The following is a 16130-nucleotide window of genomic DNA, read 5'->3' as shown; positions in this document are numbered from 1 at the left end:
ATCAGCATCCTGATCCACTACATCATCCAACAATGTGTTAGCTATCATGACTGCTGCATTCGTCCCAATCACCTCTAATCGGACCTGCTCTTGTGCCCTTCCCTGCATGTCTTCTCCCTCTGTGGTTGTCAACTCCAATATAGGATGTGGCTGCGGCAAACTTAATGCTATTGACTGAGGTGATCCGTGCTCCTGTGGTATGGAGATCAATTCTCTCCCCTCCTGAACCATTGGCTAAGGTAGCATTCCCATAGGTGCGTTCCCCTCCTGGACCACCGGCTGAGGTAACATTTTCGCAGGTGCGTTCCCCTCCTAGACCGCCGACTCAGGTAGCGTTCCCGTAGGTGTGTCCGCTGGTGATGCTGTCCTTCGGCTTCCTGAAGGTTGGGAAACCGCTGAGTGTAAACCTGCTCCTGTTGCTGCCAATGAATTGGGGTTTAGGGTGACTGGGGTCATCAAGACTGGTTGCCTAAACTACTCAAACCCTAGAATGTGAGCCTCTGCCATAGTGTGTACATGCAGTGCTAAAAAAGATGGCATAGCTGTCACTAGGGCAGCCGTCAACTGCCACGGAAAGCAAAGTGGGGTTGCTGAAATCACCCCGACTTCCTCATCATCTTCCTCCTCATCCTGCTCCACCTCCTCCATTTCCTCTGAGTCATCCTCCTCACAAGACATATCCTGCCGGCCACTATCCGTGTTTCCGAATTCCTCCATCTCTTGCCGTATCCTCTTCTGGCCAATGCCTTTCTGCCCTCCAAGTGTGTCTAAATGCCTCCAATGCATTATTGGAGGCTTGTCAAGTACTGTCGGACTTGGCTAGATTTCCAACTTTTCTTTGGGTATCATCCTCGCAATTGCCTCCAAAAAGAATCCGATGGCGTAGTGCGACATGTAAAATGTTTTATGCTGCAATGTCATGAACTCATCCATGTGTGTGGCCAATAGCAAAGCCCAATCATAAACCCTCCCATTCATGAGTCTATTCATCATACTGACCAGCGGAAAGGAGATGTTTGATACCCTATTGGATCTTGTAAGTCAACTCTTTATTACGTCCATGAGGCACCTCCAATGACCACCTCTGATGTAAGATTTCTACAACCCTCTTCCCTTCGAGGTGTCAATAAGGGCATCTTTCTTCTGCTATACCTAATCCTTACACACTAATTCCACCAGCTTCAATTTTCTTTCCTTGTCCATCTTTCTTGGCTTATTGTCAATTTTCTTTCCTCCTTGTGTCGTTCTTGGTATGCCGAATACCCTAGTAAAGTCCGTTGGCCGGAATAATATCACCACGTCATACTCCAAGTATGGAACTGAACTTTTACGAGAGTGCCTGTCATATGCCTCAATCATGATACGAAAGACACCTTCGAAATCCAGATACAAAAAACTGGCATCTAGATTGCCCACTCTACCTGTGCCTTTCGTATGCTTGCTTTTACGAGGTGGTCATTTGGATTTTCATTCCATCGTTTCCTACATTCTAGCCCAGTCAACCCTTCAAATGCTATGTTTTGCGGTGTTATCTATACATCCGTCTAGTTCTGCACTTTGGCCCTTTGTTTGCCCTTGTCTTTTCCGCCTGGTCGCACTCCAGAAGGTCCTACTTGTGTATTTTGACTCATAGCTGAATAGTGATCAAGTTTCTTCCTCCAAGCCCTTTTTCCGATTGATTGCATACCTATTACTCCTTTGTCAGTTTCCTAAATAAATTACCCTTACGTCAGTTACTTTTTCGATATATCCTGCTTGAAAAATTCCTCTCCCTCCGTATAGATCTGTACGGTCTTCCTTTGATGCCTTGAGAATGGCTGGTTCTCCTGTGTTTTGGTACAGCCCTACTGCTTCATTTATCCTGGAGGGTACTGACTTCACTGTATGGATGCATTCACTATACGGATGCAGCTAACTACTCCATACGTCATACGGTCGTACGGCCTCCTCTTTGCTTGTTGGTGTCAAGGATTTACTTGTGCAGTAGATATGTCAAAGGTGATTCTCCAATGCCCTAAAACGTTCACTGATTTCTTCAAAATTTTGATCCTTCCACGAATCCAAGTCTCCTATTGGTTCTAAATCTGCCCAAAAATCCTCTATGTTCACAAATCTTCACTAACTCCAAACAAAGTTCCTACAAACCCTCGAGCTTATAAACTCTCCAAACCCTTGTACTTGCTCCGAGGAAGGCCCGCGTTTTCATTGACGTGTCTTGACAGCCTCGACATGGAATTTGCAATACTCTAGAATTTTGGCAAGGATTTGACCTCTCAAGTTGAGCAAAGGTACAATGATTTCCATGCACATATCCCCAATCATTTGCTTGTATATTTTGCAAAGTAGCAGCGGCAACAAGGAGAAAAAAAGAACCCAACCCTTTTCCTTTTGTTTTCGAAAGTTTTAACTGCCTTGAAACCCTCGGCTCTATATTGGTCGACTATCTTGTAAATAGATTAATGCATATAGACAATAAACAAGAACATGTAACAGCAGTACTCCTTTTATTATTCGCATATATGCTGAAGAGATTACATAGTGCTTGCAATGATGATTACAATGATCTCGGAGGGTGTATATATACTTTCTGAAGAACCTTCCCAAAGGGGCCGTCGACTACACTATTTACCGACGACATCAACCCGTCGGCTACACAATATTTACCGACGACATCAACCGTTTGGCTACACAATATTTACTGACAAGATCAACCTATCGGCTACACAATATTTACCGACGACAAGATTAAAAGATTTTTTAAGGATTTAACGATATTTTTATGCATCATCTAGTCAATTAACATCAAATACACAATAATTGAGATAAATAGAAGCTACTTAACACTCATACACAATTTTGCATAGATCACATAAGTATAACAATCAATTTCTGAAGGAAAAAAACTGAATAACATAATATAAAGTTGAAGATTTAAGATTTAAAATTCAATCCTTAATAAATTCGTGAAATACCACAATATCATTTTCAAAATTAATATTCACTGAAAAAAATACCTTCCAGAAATCTCTATCTTTTTAAATTTTAAAAATAAAAAATAAAAAAAATTTGGAGAGTCTGAGGCTCAGGACTCGGTAGAGTCCCTGGACTCAGCAAGTCCACGTGGTCTTTGCCAAGACTCGGCTGAGTCCGAGTCTAGAGGCAAATTGCCTCGGAAAGGGTGACTCTGGCTCGGACTCACAGAGTCCTGGTCAGACTTGCTGAGTCTCATTACACTGATACATATACAACAATATTATTAATATAAGATATAATATATATATTATTAAATATGAGTCAATTAAATAGTATTATATCATAACAATAGTAATTAGATTGATTATTACTTGAAGGGATGTAACCATTGGCGACCATTCTCTAATAATGATATCTATAAATAGGAGGCAAAAAGGTAGATTAAGGCATCAAGAAATGGAAATATTGATTTCATATGAATCATAAAACAAATTAATAGTGATTCTAGAATGGGACATTACAGAGTGCATATATTTTATTAAATTCAGTAAAAATGAAGAGGAAACCCTGAAGCCATTCAAACTTCATTGGAGAGAAGATAAAACGAGCTTGGTGCTTTCATTTTATCTATCTAGGTTGTATAATTTACATTGCACATTAAGGTTGGAGCTCTGATTTCAGGGTTTGCAGCAGATTCGCCCTTCAAGAACAAAAACTCTTGAAGAGACCAAGCTGGACATACCGCCAGCTAGCCTGTAGATTGGGTTCTCATTATTCCATCAGCTTGAAAGAGCATTTTGGGCATCGATTTTGGGAAGGTTATTGTAGTTGATTGGAGAAGAGGCAGAATTTCACATTAGATTAACAGATCAAACCTGCAGTAGCAAATCAAAATTAGCCAGGAATCTAGATCAAGTCCATGCAACCTCCAGACGATTCTCATGTCCATCCAAGGTAGAGTTTGCATGCAGTTTCAGTCATATCAGGTAAAAATTGTTCATTGTTGTTGACATCAATGGGACAGAAACTATTGTTCAGAATCTATTAAGGTTTTGTTCCACTGGGTTGTTGCATCTTTCTCTGTTGGTCGTGCAACCTAGTACAGCTCTGTTACTTCAGATTTGAGTTAAAGAATCCAAAGTCAGAATAGATTATCATATTTATTTGCATTCTATTGTTTAGTTTCATTTTGACATTAGGCGATTTCCTATTCTTGCACTTCATACTATCAGAAAAGACAAAAATCCCAAAAATCAGGAAAAACATGAAAGAATCAGAAATTTGAAAATTTAAAATATTTAAAAATTAGAAATTTCTCCATTTGCTGGTCAGAGAGTTGGAAAACAAGAAACTTAGAGATTTGCTTTGAAACCGTAGTTAGAGATCTTTCATCATCAAAAGGTATTTATCAAGTCTATAAAATAAACATGCAAAGTGCCAATCCACTCACCTTCGACCAATCATATCATGCCAACTATCCCAGTGCAAGAACTCTTAACAATATTATGTACAAACTCTTAACAATATTATGTACAAACTCATTGAATTTGCCAAAAGCAGAAAATCAAAGAAAAATATCTTCTAAAGGAAGATTTATTACAAGTCCATGGGGCATTTTATCATTGGCCCATTAATTAATGCCTTCTTCAATAAGCTCCTACCTAACTAATTTTCTCATTGGTTCACAAAGAATTATAATTTTCTTATTGGCCCACAAGATGGTGCCTAATTATAATTGTCTGGCATTTAATGTTTGTAGTTGTTAGGTGGATTCCGGTTGTACTGGCTAAATCTTGGCCTTTGATTTCAAATCAACCTTGGCCATCCATTTTACTACGAACTACTATAAAAGGCTGAGCCTTCTCATTTGCAACTCATTAGATTATATTAGATAAGGGAGAGATCTGAAGAACTTGTTGCAATAATACTCCCATAAATATTCCTTCTTCATTGTCAGTTTTTATGGTGAATTGTTTGTTATATTTGGAGTATCGCATGGTTTCTAAATTTCCTCACTTAGATTAGGATTTTATTTCATGTTGGTTAGAAATAGTGTTTAGTTGAATGGAAGATATTTTGGATGCAATTTGATGAACTCGCTTAGACCAAGCCACTAGCTGCTTGTTGATTGTAAGTAAATCTTGCGTGGTCAAATGGCATATTGATGAGTTTTACTTCAATTATTGTTTGCACAATGATATGCATTGATGGATGGTGTTAATGGACTGGTGATATTTTGAACATCTTACATTTACCTTAGGAGATCACACTAGCTTGGTTGATGTTGATGGCTAGACTAAGTCTAGTACAGTCACAAAGACAACCACAGTTTCTTACATTCTAGGAGTAGTATAGCTTTGTAAACCCTTTTCTTTGCAATTTGTTTGTTTGGAAATAGTTGAAGTGATTGATATGCTTTGAATGAATAGTGTAAGTCTGTTTGTGATAACCAACACATCACATCATTATGAGTGAAAGTTCACAACAAAAAAGAACCTTGGGTTTGTCTCTTTTGATCACACAGTCCATATACATTGTTTAGCATAGGAGCATCCTCATTCAAGAGAGAGTTGGAGATTTGACATTTCATCTCAAAATGCTTAGTATACAATTATGCACTTTGTAGTGGCATAAAAAGCACATCAACACTGCCTTGCTTATTTTTTAAGGATTCGTCTCGTGAAGTCATGTATATTGTCAAATAGCATGCTTCACTTAAACATACAATAACTAGACTAAGACAATAGAACATTTATGATCCATACATGTTTTCACTAATTGGATATACAAGATTTTTTCTACATCAACATAAAATCAAAACAAAATCTAGGAAAGAAAAAAAAGAACCTAGGAATGATTTGGAAGACGGGGAACACAAGCTATAATATATCAGTGATTACAATGAAAAGCCATACAACCAGAGATTTATTGTAAAAAAACAATTTTTAAAGAGTTGCATACCTCCCAATATATTTGTTGGCAGTCTGAACATTGCCAAAACTCTAAATCAAGATCTATCAAAAACTCTGGAATCACTTGTTCAGATGTAGCAGCTTCTATAGCTTCATTTTTTGTGAGTGACTTTTCAATGAACTTTCCATTGCATTTGATACATCTAGACATGAGTTGGTACTCAGATATTTGTAGATTGAATGTTTCAATGACCTGAAAAAAGAAACTGCATAAGTTATCGATCTGAACATAACAAATATAGAAGCCAACAGTAACAATCATACCAAACATCCCAAGCTAGCAGCCAAATAAGGTAATTTTCTTTATTGCCTTTTTCCACTGGCACATCATTGAGAAGACACAAAGTTATCGATTTGCGCATCATTAAATAAAATTTATTATCCTCCAATCATGTTTTCTTATCAGAAAAAATGCACATTATCGTACAAGCTGCTAAACAAAATATAATGACAGATAAAATAATTTTTGTGGTCAGTTATCTATTTTGAGTCACATGCCAATTTCATTGCATATTCAATTCCAGCTCTGTGCCTCATGCTACCACAGAAGCAACTGCTACAAAAATATTAAGGCCCTCTTGGAGGAATGAAACTAGTCTCATATGCAATTACTAGTTTTCCTTAAGAAGAGAAGCAATAGAATATTTTTCGCAAAAGGTTTTTATGGCTAAATATTTTTTAAGTAGTTGTAGATACACTACTAACAAAATGAAGTATTTAAACACAGTATGCGAAATATAATCTCCCCTCTCAACTAAGGGGAGGTACCCTTCCTATTGTCATTGAAACAATTAGAACTTAACAAGAAACTCAAACATAATCTAAGACTGGGTGCTGCACATATCACTTCCTTTTTCTTCAAGAAGGATTTCCACTTTCAAAAGCATGCACTTACAAACTTGAGACTTTTGACAACTTCACTTCTAAACACTAATTGGAGCAATAATGGCAATAATCTTAAGATTAACTGAAAGATTATCCTTACACATACCTGTAAACTATTAACTAAAGACTCATACGTTATCCTAAAATGATTTTTAAAGGATGAGGCAACAATATGTTTGTTGTGAGGTTTTCACAAAATTTTTGGGGACCCCCTTCTTTCTAATTGCCTTGGCAAATTTTTGGATTGTCCAACAATTTTGAGTTTTGAAAAATTTCACGCCTTGGCACCTTCAAGACAGATATGGGGAGGCTTAGCTTATTTTCACCCGGTTTTCTTAACTTGATTTTCCAGAGCTATCAATTTTATCCCTAGGCCGAATAATTTTCTAAGTTAACTTCAACTTGGCAGGATAAAGTTGTGAATTTTGTACTTAGGCGTTTTCTTTTGAAAATTTGGTCTTAACTCTGTAAATTTGGATAATTCTCAAAAGAGAAATTTTAATTAGACTTAAGTTTTTGGAAAATCTCAAATTTTTCTTTGGTGAAATTTTTTTAATTTTGTTGAAATGAGGAAAATTGCAAAAAATCGATTTTTGGTTCTAAATGCAATTTTAATTTTTTATTTTAATTTTTAGCTTGGCAAAATCGATTTGGTAGAAAATTGCAAAAAATTGGCTTTAATTGGATTAATTTGCCTTGAAAACTTTTAAGTTTTTAATGAATTTAGTAATTTAATATTGAAAAAATAACTTTTGGTTAGCCAAAATACAATTTTAATGACGTATTAATTACTAAATCCTCATTAAATGGAAATATTTAACACTCTCAAGGCACCATTTAATTTCGTTTTGCAATTGGAGCTAATTGGTAAATTTAAAAGTGCAATTTTTCTTTTTGGCAAAATTAATTTTTTTTAAGCTAAGTATTTAATTGTGGGCCTTAACTTGAATTTAATTTTTGTTTTTTGTTTTCTCCTAGACCATGTAGGCCAGCTTTATGGAGAAAGAAAATTGGCTATAAAGGGAGTTTCCTTCCCATTTCATTTTCACAAATCATTTCTTCCTCTCCATATGGGCGAATTTTGTGGAGGAGCAGATTTTTTCCAGACTTGGGCGAAATTTGTGGGAGCCGAATTTTGTGGAAGGCGAAATTTGTGGGGGCCGAATTTTGTGGGAGCCGAAATTTGTGGAAGATAAAATTCTGATTTTTTTCCAAGAGGCTGCGATTTTTGCCCTAGGTTGGGTAATTTTATTTGGAGGTGAATTGCATGGTAAATTCCTGATTTGCAAGGGATTTGAACTGCTTGAAAGTCATATCCTAGGTTCCGACAGTCGCTGTAAGTTTATCGGTTAAGGTGAATTTTCATCATCTAGAGTTGCAAGGAGTGCTTAAGCTGAGATATCCATCTTTCATTCTAGGCTAAGGATTGCTCCACTTGGTTCTTCTTGCCTTTTGGTCCACCACTCTACCATCCCGTAATAGGGCGACGAGCATGGAGGATGATAGTGCAAGTAAGAATCCCAAGCGAGCGAACACTAAAAAAGACAAAGAGGATATGACGCCCAATACTTCCTTCTTCTTGAAAATGAAGTGAATAACCGACACCAATATCTGTACAGTGGACATGATACGGATGAGGGACAGACTGAAGGAAGGACAATCCCCCTTGGCTATAGGTAGAGGTAATTTCATCATTTAGAGTTGCAAGGAGTGCTTAAGCTAAGATATCCATCTTTCGTTCTAGGCTAAGGATTGCTCCGCTTGGTTCTTCTTGCCTTTTGGTCCACCACTCTACCATCTCGTAATAGGGCGACGAGCTTGGAGGATGATAGTGCAAGTAAGAATCCCAAGCGGGCGAACACTAAGAAAGATAAAGAGGATATGACGCCCAATACTTCCTTCTTCTCGAAAATGAGGCGAATAACCAATACCAATGGTGGTACAATAAAAGGATATACAAAAGGCAGTTGCACATCACACCCCAGGTATTGACACTTCCACTGTGACCATGATGAGTGACAACGGCGTAGCCCTTGGTTTTGAAGATATCAGAGAAGATGTCAGCGAGACAGATTTTGGATCGAGGTTGGATGAGTTAGGAAAGGTTGCTATCAAGAAAAAGCATTCGGGCACCCTTCCCTCTCTCAGCGCTTTTATTGGATTTGCAAAAGAATATGAGAAGGATCACGAAAAAAATACTACAAGCAGCAAACAGCATGGCAAAGACAGCGGAACTCAAGGCGAAGCACACACACCTTGCCCCCCTATGAAAGAAGTTAACGAAAGGCTAGCTAAGTTCATTTCCTTAGCTAAGAAAATGAAAGAAAATGGAAGATTTATATTAGAAGATCATTTGATGTAAGCCCAAGTGGCAAATTTCCCCTTTCTTCTAGAATAGGACAAGTGTCTATTTCTGATTGGCCACCATTTTGGTGCCTTCTCATTGGTTGCCACTTTTTGCACTTTTTTCATTGGTCCATTGATGAGGTGGCAGCTTCTCATTGGCCGATGGGGTGGCAACCCTAATTAGGGTTTTGAGGATCCAATCTGGATTGTTGATCTTGTTTTGATCTCCACCATCCATTGTATTTCTAGCCTCTATAAAAGGCCATTTGCTCTCATTTGTAAAGGGTCGGAGAAATTGTTGCGAAGATAATACCAAAATGCTCTCTTTTTCATTGTTGCGATTGGCATGTTGATCAAGAACATTGGGTGTTATTGCATGTTTTCTACTTCCACTTAGTTAGATTTTCTTTCAAGTTGTTTTAAGTTGGTTGCATTTGAAGTTGTTTAAGTGAAGTTAAAGTAGATGGATAGTTGTATGGTAGCATTGGTAAATGTTTGATAGGGATCAATACTAGGCCACTAGCATCCTAGCGGCTGGTTGGGAAGCTTTGTGTGGTAAACTAGTCTATTATTCCTTTGAATCATTGCACCTATGGAAGTGAGGCCGTTGGTCAGCTCTCATTAGGTTCGATCCCCGTCCATTTGCGAACCTTCCATTCATAGGAGTAGGAGTAGAATAGTAAGTAGCTAGGTAGTCGAAGCTTAGAGAAGCAAGTTAGAGTAGATCAAGTGATAGAACTCATCCATTCACCTTCCACAACCATCGCTTTCCCATTAACATCATCATTGGCAGACACACCCTCCATCATCGCGACCATCAAAATTATCTGCCTCCGCACATTTCACAAACCGAGTCGTCATCTCCATCATTCCACCAAAGTTCAAGTCATCCTCGAATGAATAGTGTAAGGCCGCCTACGTGATTACCAGCAAATCACATCGATAAAACTGAGCGAGTATCCAACGGTGTAAGGAACATTGGAGTTATACTCATGCCTCATGAGCATTAACTTTTCAGGAGAGGAGTTGTATGTTTGATATCCTGTATCGAATATTCAAATCCTAATATGTTATGTAAGTGATACAAAACTCGCATCAACAATGTTTAGTACGAAGACTTTCACACATAAGACTTCCTTCTAATTTCTACTATAACAAAGATTCGCAGCTCAAAGACTATGGATTCACTTCTATGTAACTCAAATTAAAACTACTGCACAAAGTCTGTATGAAATCAGATTTAAGACTTTCCTGTAATTGGTACAAATAACTCATAATTTTCTCAATAAACCCAAGGTAATATCACTTTTGTGATGTAAGAACACAACAATGATATAACAAGTTTCTCCAACTCAAAGATTGAAAACACTTGCTCTGTTATTTACTTTGAAATCAACTTGCACAAATAAAATAAAATTTTGTACTTTGCATTGGAGCCTGCTTACAAAATAAGGCTCATGGCTTGATTTGTTGATTTGGCAGGTCATGTGTGCAAAAATGACTGACAAAGGCAGGTTGAATGGATGCAAACGTGGTGCCAAAGCTTAATTTCGGGTCTTGGAATGCAGACTGCAAGTGGCAAAAAACATGGATATTGACTTGCAATAGTGAAAAATGCAAATACATTTCATGTGTAATGGGAATGTAAAAGTCTTAACTAATATTTGGGTGCTAGAGACCTGAATTCAAGTGATTTTAGTGTATTTTGGGTTAAAAAAGGTTAGCTGCAAGTTTGGAAAGCTCATTTGGTTTCTTAAAGTGTCAAATATAGCTCATAAGGCTGCATTTCGGGTTTTAGATTGCAAGTTACAAGTTTGGGTAAAGCATGCTTGCATTTTTGTGTTGGAATGAAAACTTGTAATGATGCTTTCAAAACCCGAAATCAATAAACAATGAATAATTTGGGTCTTGGAAGACAGATTACAAGTTGCAATTTTGGGTCTTCAAAGATGGATGATAAGTTGCAATTTTAGATCTTGGAAGACGGATTGCAAGTTGTAATTTCGGTTCTTAGACCTTCGTTGCAAGTTCTAGCTTTGGATCTTGCACCCTTCGTTGCAAGGTTATAATTTTGGATCTTGGACCCTTCACTGCAAGTTATAAAGTAAGTTACTTGAAATTTTTGATTTTGGACGCCAACTTACAAGTAATAAAGTAAACATAAAATGTACTTGCAATGACCATAAAAAGACCCATTTTCACTGAAAAGGACCAACTCAACATTAATAACAAAACAAAAACATAAAATACTAAATCAAAATCTATTAGCCCCAACTAATAATGTTGTTAATGTATGTGTAAGAGTCGTATCAATTCTTATGTTCTCATTGATGTCAAACCTTAATTGGTTAGACAAAATGCTGATTCAGAAGAGTGTCATATCATTTGATTGATGAAGAGGATTTCAATAAAGTATGAGGGGCACTTGAATGAGTTAGACTTTGACGGTATAATGTTGGTTTGATTCTATGTTACCCGGGGACGCATTTCCAGCCCTAAACCTGAAGTTTCGGAAACGAGGACGGTTTCAGGGACGGGGGAACAGCAGGGGACGTTTCCCAGATGTCCCCACTTGGAGAAGAAAATAGGAAACGCGTCCCCGAAACTTCGAAAACGGTCAACGAGTTTCCGAACCACGTTGACTGTTTCGAAGACTATTTTTCCATTTCCTAACATCCTGGGGACTGCATAAAAGGTTTCCTATTAAAATTTATTAAACTCAAAAAAACCATTAAAAAAAATGATTTTCCAGTCATCTGCAGGGCCGAACATGTAGAAGTCAATTTTTTTATAAAATATATTATAAAATGAATGATTAGGGGCAACTATCATACCATCTTTGTTTTCATTTTGAAGCTCAAGATGATAGTGATAGTGACTTTGATATGGATGATTAGGGGCAGCTGCCTTAGTATCTTTTGTTTTCATTTTGACTTTGATGTTTCAGACTTGGCGTGTTCTGTCTTGACATTATAATATTATATGATCATCGATACACTATAGTTGATACTTCAAAAGTTTAAAACTTTAAAGTTTGAGTCTTTATCTATTCAATGTTTCCATTTTATTGAGAGTTGATGTTTTTCATTCTCTTATTTGACTCATTTCATTATGTGCTAATGGTATCTTAAGTACTTAAATGATGATTGAAAATGATGCTATTTAGAATTTTCTATGATGATTCGATTAGATGCTGATTGCTATGCTCTATGATCATTGATGAATCATTATTTGATGAATGAAATTGATAATTTTAAACTATGTTGCTATGATGAATGTAAAAGTGATGAATATATTTGAAAATTCAAATAAAATTCAGATATATATATATATATATATATATATATATATATATATATATATATATATATATATATATATATATATAGCCGTCCCCTATTTCGGCAAAAAAAAAATCGTCCCGGAAACCCATTTCCCCGTCCCCCCGTCCCCTCGTCCCGGAAACTTGGAGTAACATAGGTTTGATTGCTTTACATGATCTCAAGCAAGATGTATAAGCAAGACGGTTTAGTCGATGAATGAAGGAAACAGTATTAACGGAGCTACTATAGTTGTCACCTTGCACCTAAGCAAGAAGTGAAGAATACATAGTGTTAGTTGAGCAATTTAAGTGTTAACCAAGTCTAGTATTGACAGTGAGATGTAATGTTCACCGAGTGCGAACAACAAGAACAAGTTTAGAAAAGATTAAATCTGAGGCCGACATTTGATGAAAATTAAGAATGTTCGAGAAGTTTCAAGGATAAGGAAGAAGTCAGCTATAAAATCAACGGCTGGAGAAATTCAAAAGAGATCTAATGGAGAAGATTTATCAATTTAAAATGGAGCACAGAGTTCAAGGTGGAAGTCTATTCCCCGAGCGTTTAGATTCAATGAGATTGTGATTATGCAAAAAAACCTCAAAGATTTTGGTATGACCAAAATTTTCTATTTAAGGGATGAAATGCAAAGTTTATTGTTGTTGATTGATGATTGCTAGTGATTGAAGTTGAAGAAAGTATAAGTTGAACCAAGCATAACAATATTGGAAAGATCGAGCAGAGGAAGTGCGAAGTTGAAGTGTGAATGTGAAGTGTGTGAAACAACCAGAAAGGGATCAGAAGAAGGAGATTGACCGAAGCAGAGATCTGAACAAGTAAGGTAGTGCTAAAACCTAATAAATCATTTCACTGTTACTTTCTTATCATTGTAGTAGTAAACTCTCTTAACCAAGGGTCTAAGTGGACCTAACAGTCTTTTGAAATCCTATATGGTAACATTCAATAGTAATGTTTGTAAGTCCTTAAAAGTAGACCACTCTTTAGAAATGTCAAGGAGTGATAAGGTCTAGATGATCTTTGGTGTAAATCCTCTAATAAGGTCACATTAACAATGTGTATGTAACCTATAACAAGGTTGGCTCCTAATAGAGCTTACTTTAGAAGAGTGAAAATATTTGTGTTGTTTGTTCCCAAGTGGTTTTTCCTTTTACAGGGTTTCCATGTTAAATACTTGTGTCAAAATGTGTGATTGTTTATTGTGTTGCATGATTATTTCATGTTAATTGTTTAATGTTGCAACTCAGTATAAGCTGGATGTTTACTCTGATACTTGGTATATTAAGAAATAGTAAATTTCACAGTCTGATGCAAAGTTCAAATCAGTTTGAATTATGATGTTAGATTGTGTTACCGAGTTAATGATCTGAAAGTTTAAGAAGCCTAACTTAGTGAAAAGTGTTTTTAAGGCATGTAGGATAACTAGTTATAACTAATTCAAACCCCCCCCCCCCCCACTCCTTTAGATATCTAACAATTGGTATCAAAGCTGAGTGCTTGAAGGAAGAGGTTTGAAGGGACTTAAGCAAAAGATCCAAAGATGTATAAGAGAGAGGTACCAAAGCTGAACAAGGAGTGTTTTTCTTCATGGCAAAGCAAGATAGACTTTATCTATCTGGGATTGGAGACAATGCACTTTTCTATGTGGACAACCAACACACCCCTCCCATTGGTCCTATGACAATTGATGAGATGAAATAGAAGAAAGAACACAATACTCTTATGATTGAGATTTCTTCTGCATAGAATAATGTTGAGTTTGATGATGTCAAAGATTGTGGTCGTACTAAAGAAATGTGGGATAAGCTGATACTTGTGCATGGTGGAGATCAAAATGTATTGAGAGCCAAAGCATAAAGTCTTAAGAGGCAAGTATGATAAGATGAAGATGAAAGAGAAAATATTTGTTTTGTATGTGAGCCAAATCAAGGAAGTTGTGAGTGCTATCAAAACTACTGAAGGTGTCATCAGTAATGAAGAAGTTGTAAGTAAATTTCTAAGAACAGTACTGCCTATTTATGCTATAAGAGCATTTGTTACTCAAAAAATTTGTTACATCCCAAATTTTGACCTAATTTAAATTTATTTATAGTCGTTGGATTGAATGGATTTTCTTTCATAATCATGTGAAGAGAGTGGTTAAATATATCCATTGTATTCATTATGTTAACTGTTTAATGATGATGGGCATTATCCATTGTTTGTCATGTGATGATTAGCAATTGCTTGATTTCAGAATTATGGTTGATAATTAAATTCGTTATCGACATTAAATGTTATTATGGATTTACCATGGAACTTGTTATTATCGTGGAAATGTTGCACAGGTGATTGTAGGAGAAGAAGAAGGGGAGAAGCATTGCTAAATGGGATCAACGGAATGGGATACTAGCTTAGTCCAATTATCGGGTTAATAGGTATGACCTTTAATTGTCTTGGTAAGGACCTAGCGACTTGAACATCAAGGTGCAATCGATGAACCCGCACGAGCTATTAAATAAACATTTAAAACATTAATTATTTTAGTAAAAATAATGCGTACCTCAAATGGTTTTTGGTTGACCTTTACACCATATCATTATAACGTATATTTATGTACGTGCACATAGATATAGGAATAAAGGTGACACCATAATTTTTTTTTTTAATAAATAATATGATGCCACCTCAAAGGTACATCTACGTACAAGTAGATAAATATTTATTATAATTATCCTCGATTTATAACCTTCAAATCTTTTTCCATATTTATTCAATTTCAAAGAGATTTCGAATACTTCCTTATATTATGAATTCGTGAGAGACCATAAGCATGATATCTCTTCCATACAACACCCGATATCTCTACAACTTATCACCTGATATCTCTTCCATACAACACCCAATAACTCTACATTTTTTCCTTGCAACAAGTTGCCATTTAGATGTGATTGATAATCACACAGAGATTTTGCGCCTGAAGTAAATTTCATGAAGGAACTGACTATTAGCATCCAGCCAAAGCTCCAATACTTCTGAACTTACCAGGTTATGTGGTTGACTTACCATATCCAATCGATTTATAATATATTCTTTTATCAGATACCTCTGCATTATATTTTCAGCTGTAAGCTACAAACTCTAGAAATATCGTACATCCTTGTTGATATCATCAGATAGTTCCTCCTTAAGTCAGAACTTCTCATGATAGGTCAATACCAGTTATTCACGATATGCTTTCACATCTTTATTTTACTGTTGAATGACATAGTAATTATTTTGCAAAGATTATCTTTCTCAAGTCACACATATGTGATATGTTGAAAACATGTAATATTCTTATATCAAGTTGAGGACCAAAGACAGACCCGATTGCTCTGAGATTCGAACACCTGGGACTCACCGGCTGTATAGCCATGGAAAAGGTGAAGAGGTGAAATGAGAATCTACAATAACATGGAAATAAAAGTCAGATATGACATAACAATTCTAAATTAAATTCATTTAATTGCTCATGCTTATTCATACTATTGTTCCCCTGTTATCAAGTCGAGTGGTAGTGATCGAGTCATTGAACCCATCAGAAAACCTTGGCCAAGGTCGTTAAAGGCATGCTTTCCATCTATGATCACTTGAT

At 36.4% G+C, this 16130-nt stretch overlaps 1 protein-coding gene across 1 annotated transcript in view; it reads right to left on the bottom strand.

Annotated features, from left to right (window-relative positions):
• The window catches only part of LOC149531888 (3'-5' exonuclease domain-containing protein), a 174729-nt gene that overhangs the window by 20274 nt on the left and 138325 nt on the right, over nt 1-16130 (bottom strand). Inside the window, exon 7 of the mRNA XM_089809433.1 lies at nt 5935-6138. Within this exon, the coding sequence (XP_089665559.1) occupies nt 5935-6138 (204 nt within the window). The remainder of the gene's footprint in view (nt 1-5934; nt 6139-16130) is intronic.

This window comes from Cupressus sempervirens, chromosome 11, assembly GCF_028749045.1.
Source record: "Cupressus sempervirens isolate cs-2001-9-10 chromosome 11, ASM2874904v1, whole genome shotgun sequence".
NCBI lineage: Eukaryota > Viridiplantae > Streptophyta > Pinopsida > Cupressales > Cupressaceae > Cupressus > Cupressus sempervirens.
This window is presented reverse-complemented; position numbering and strand designations above follow the sequence as displayed.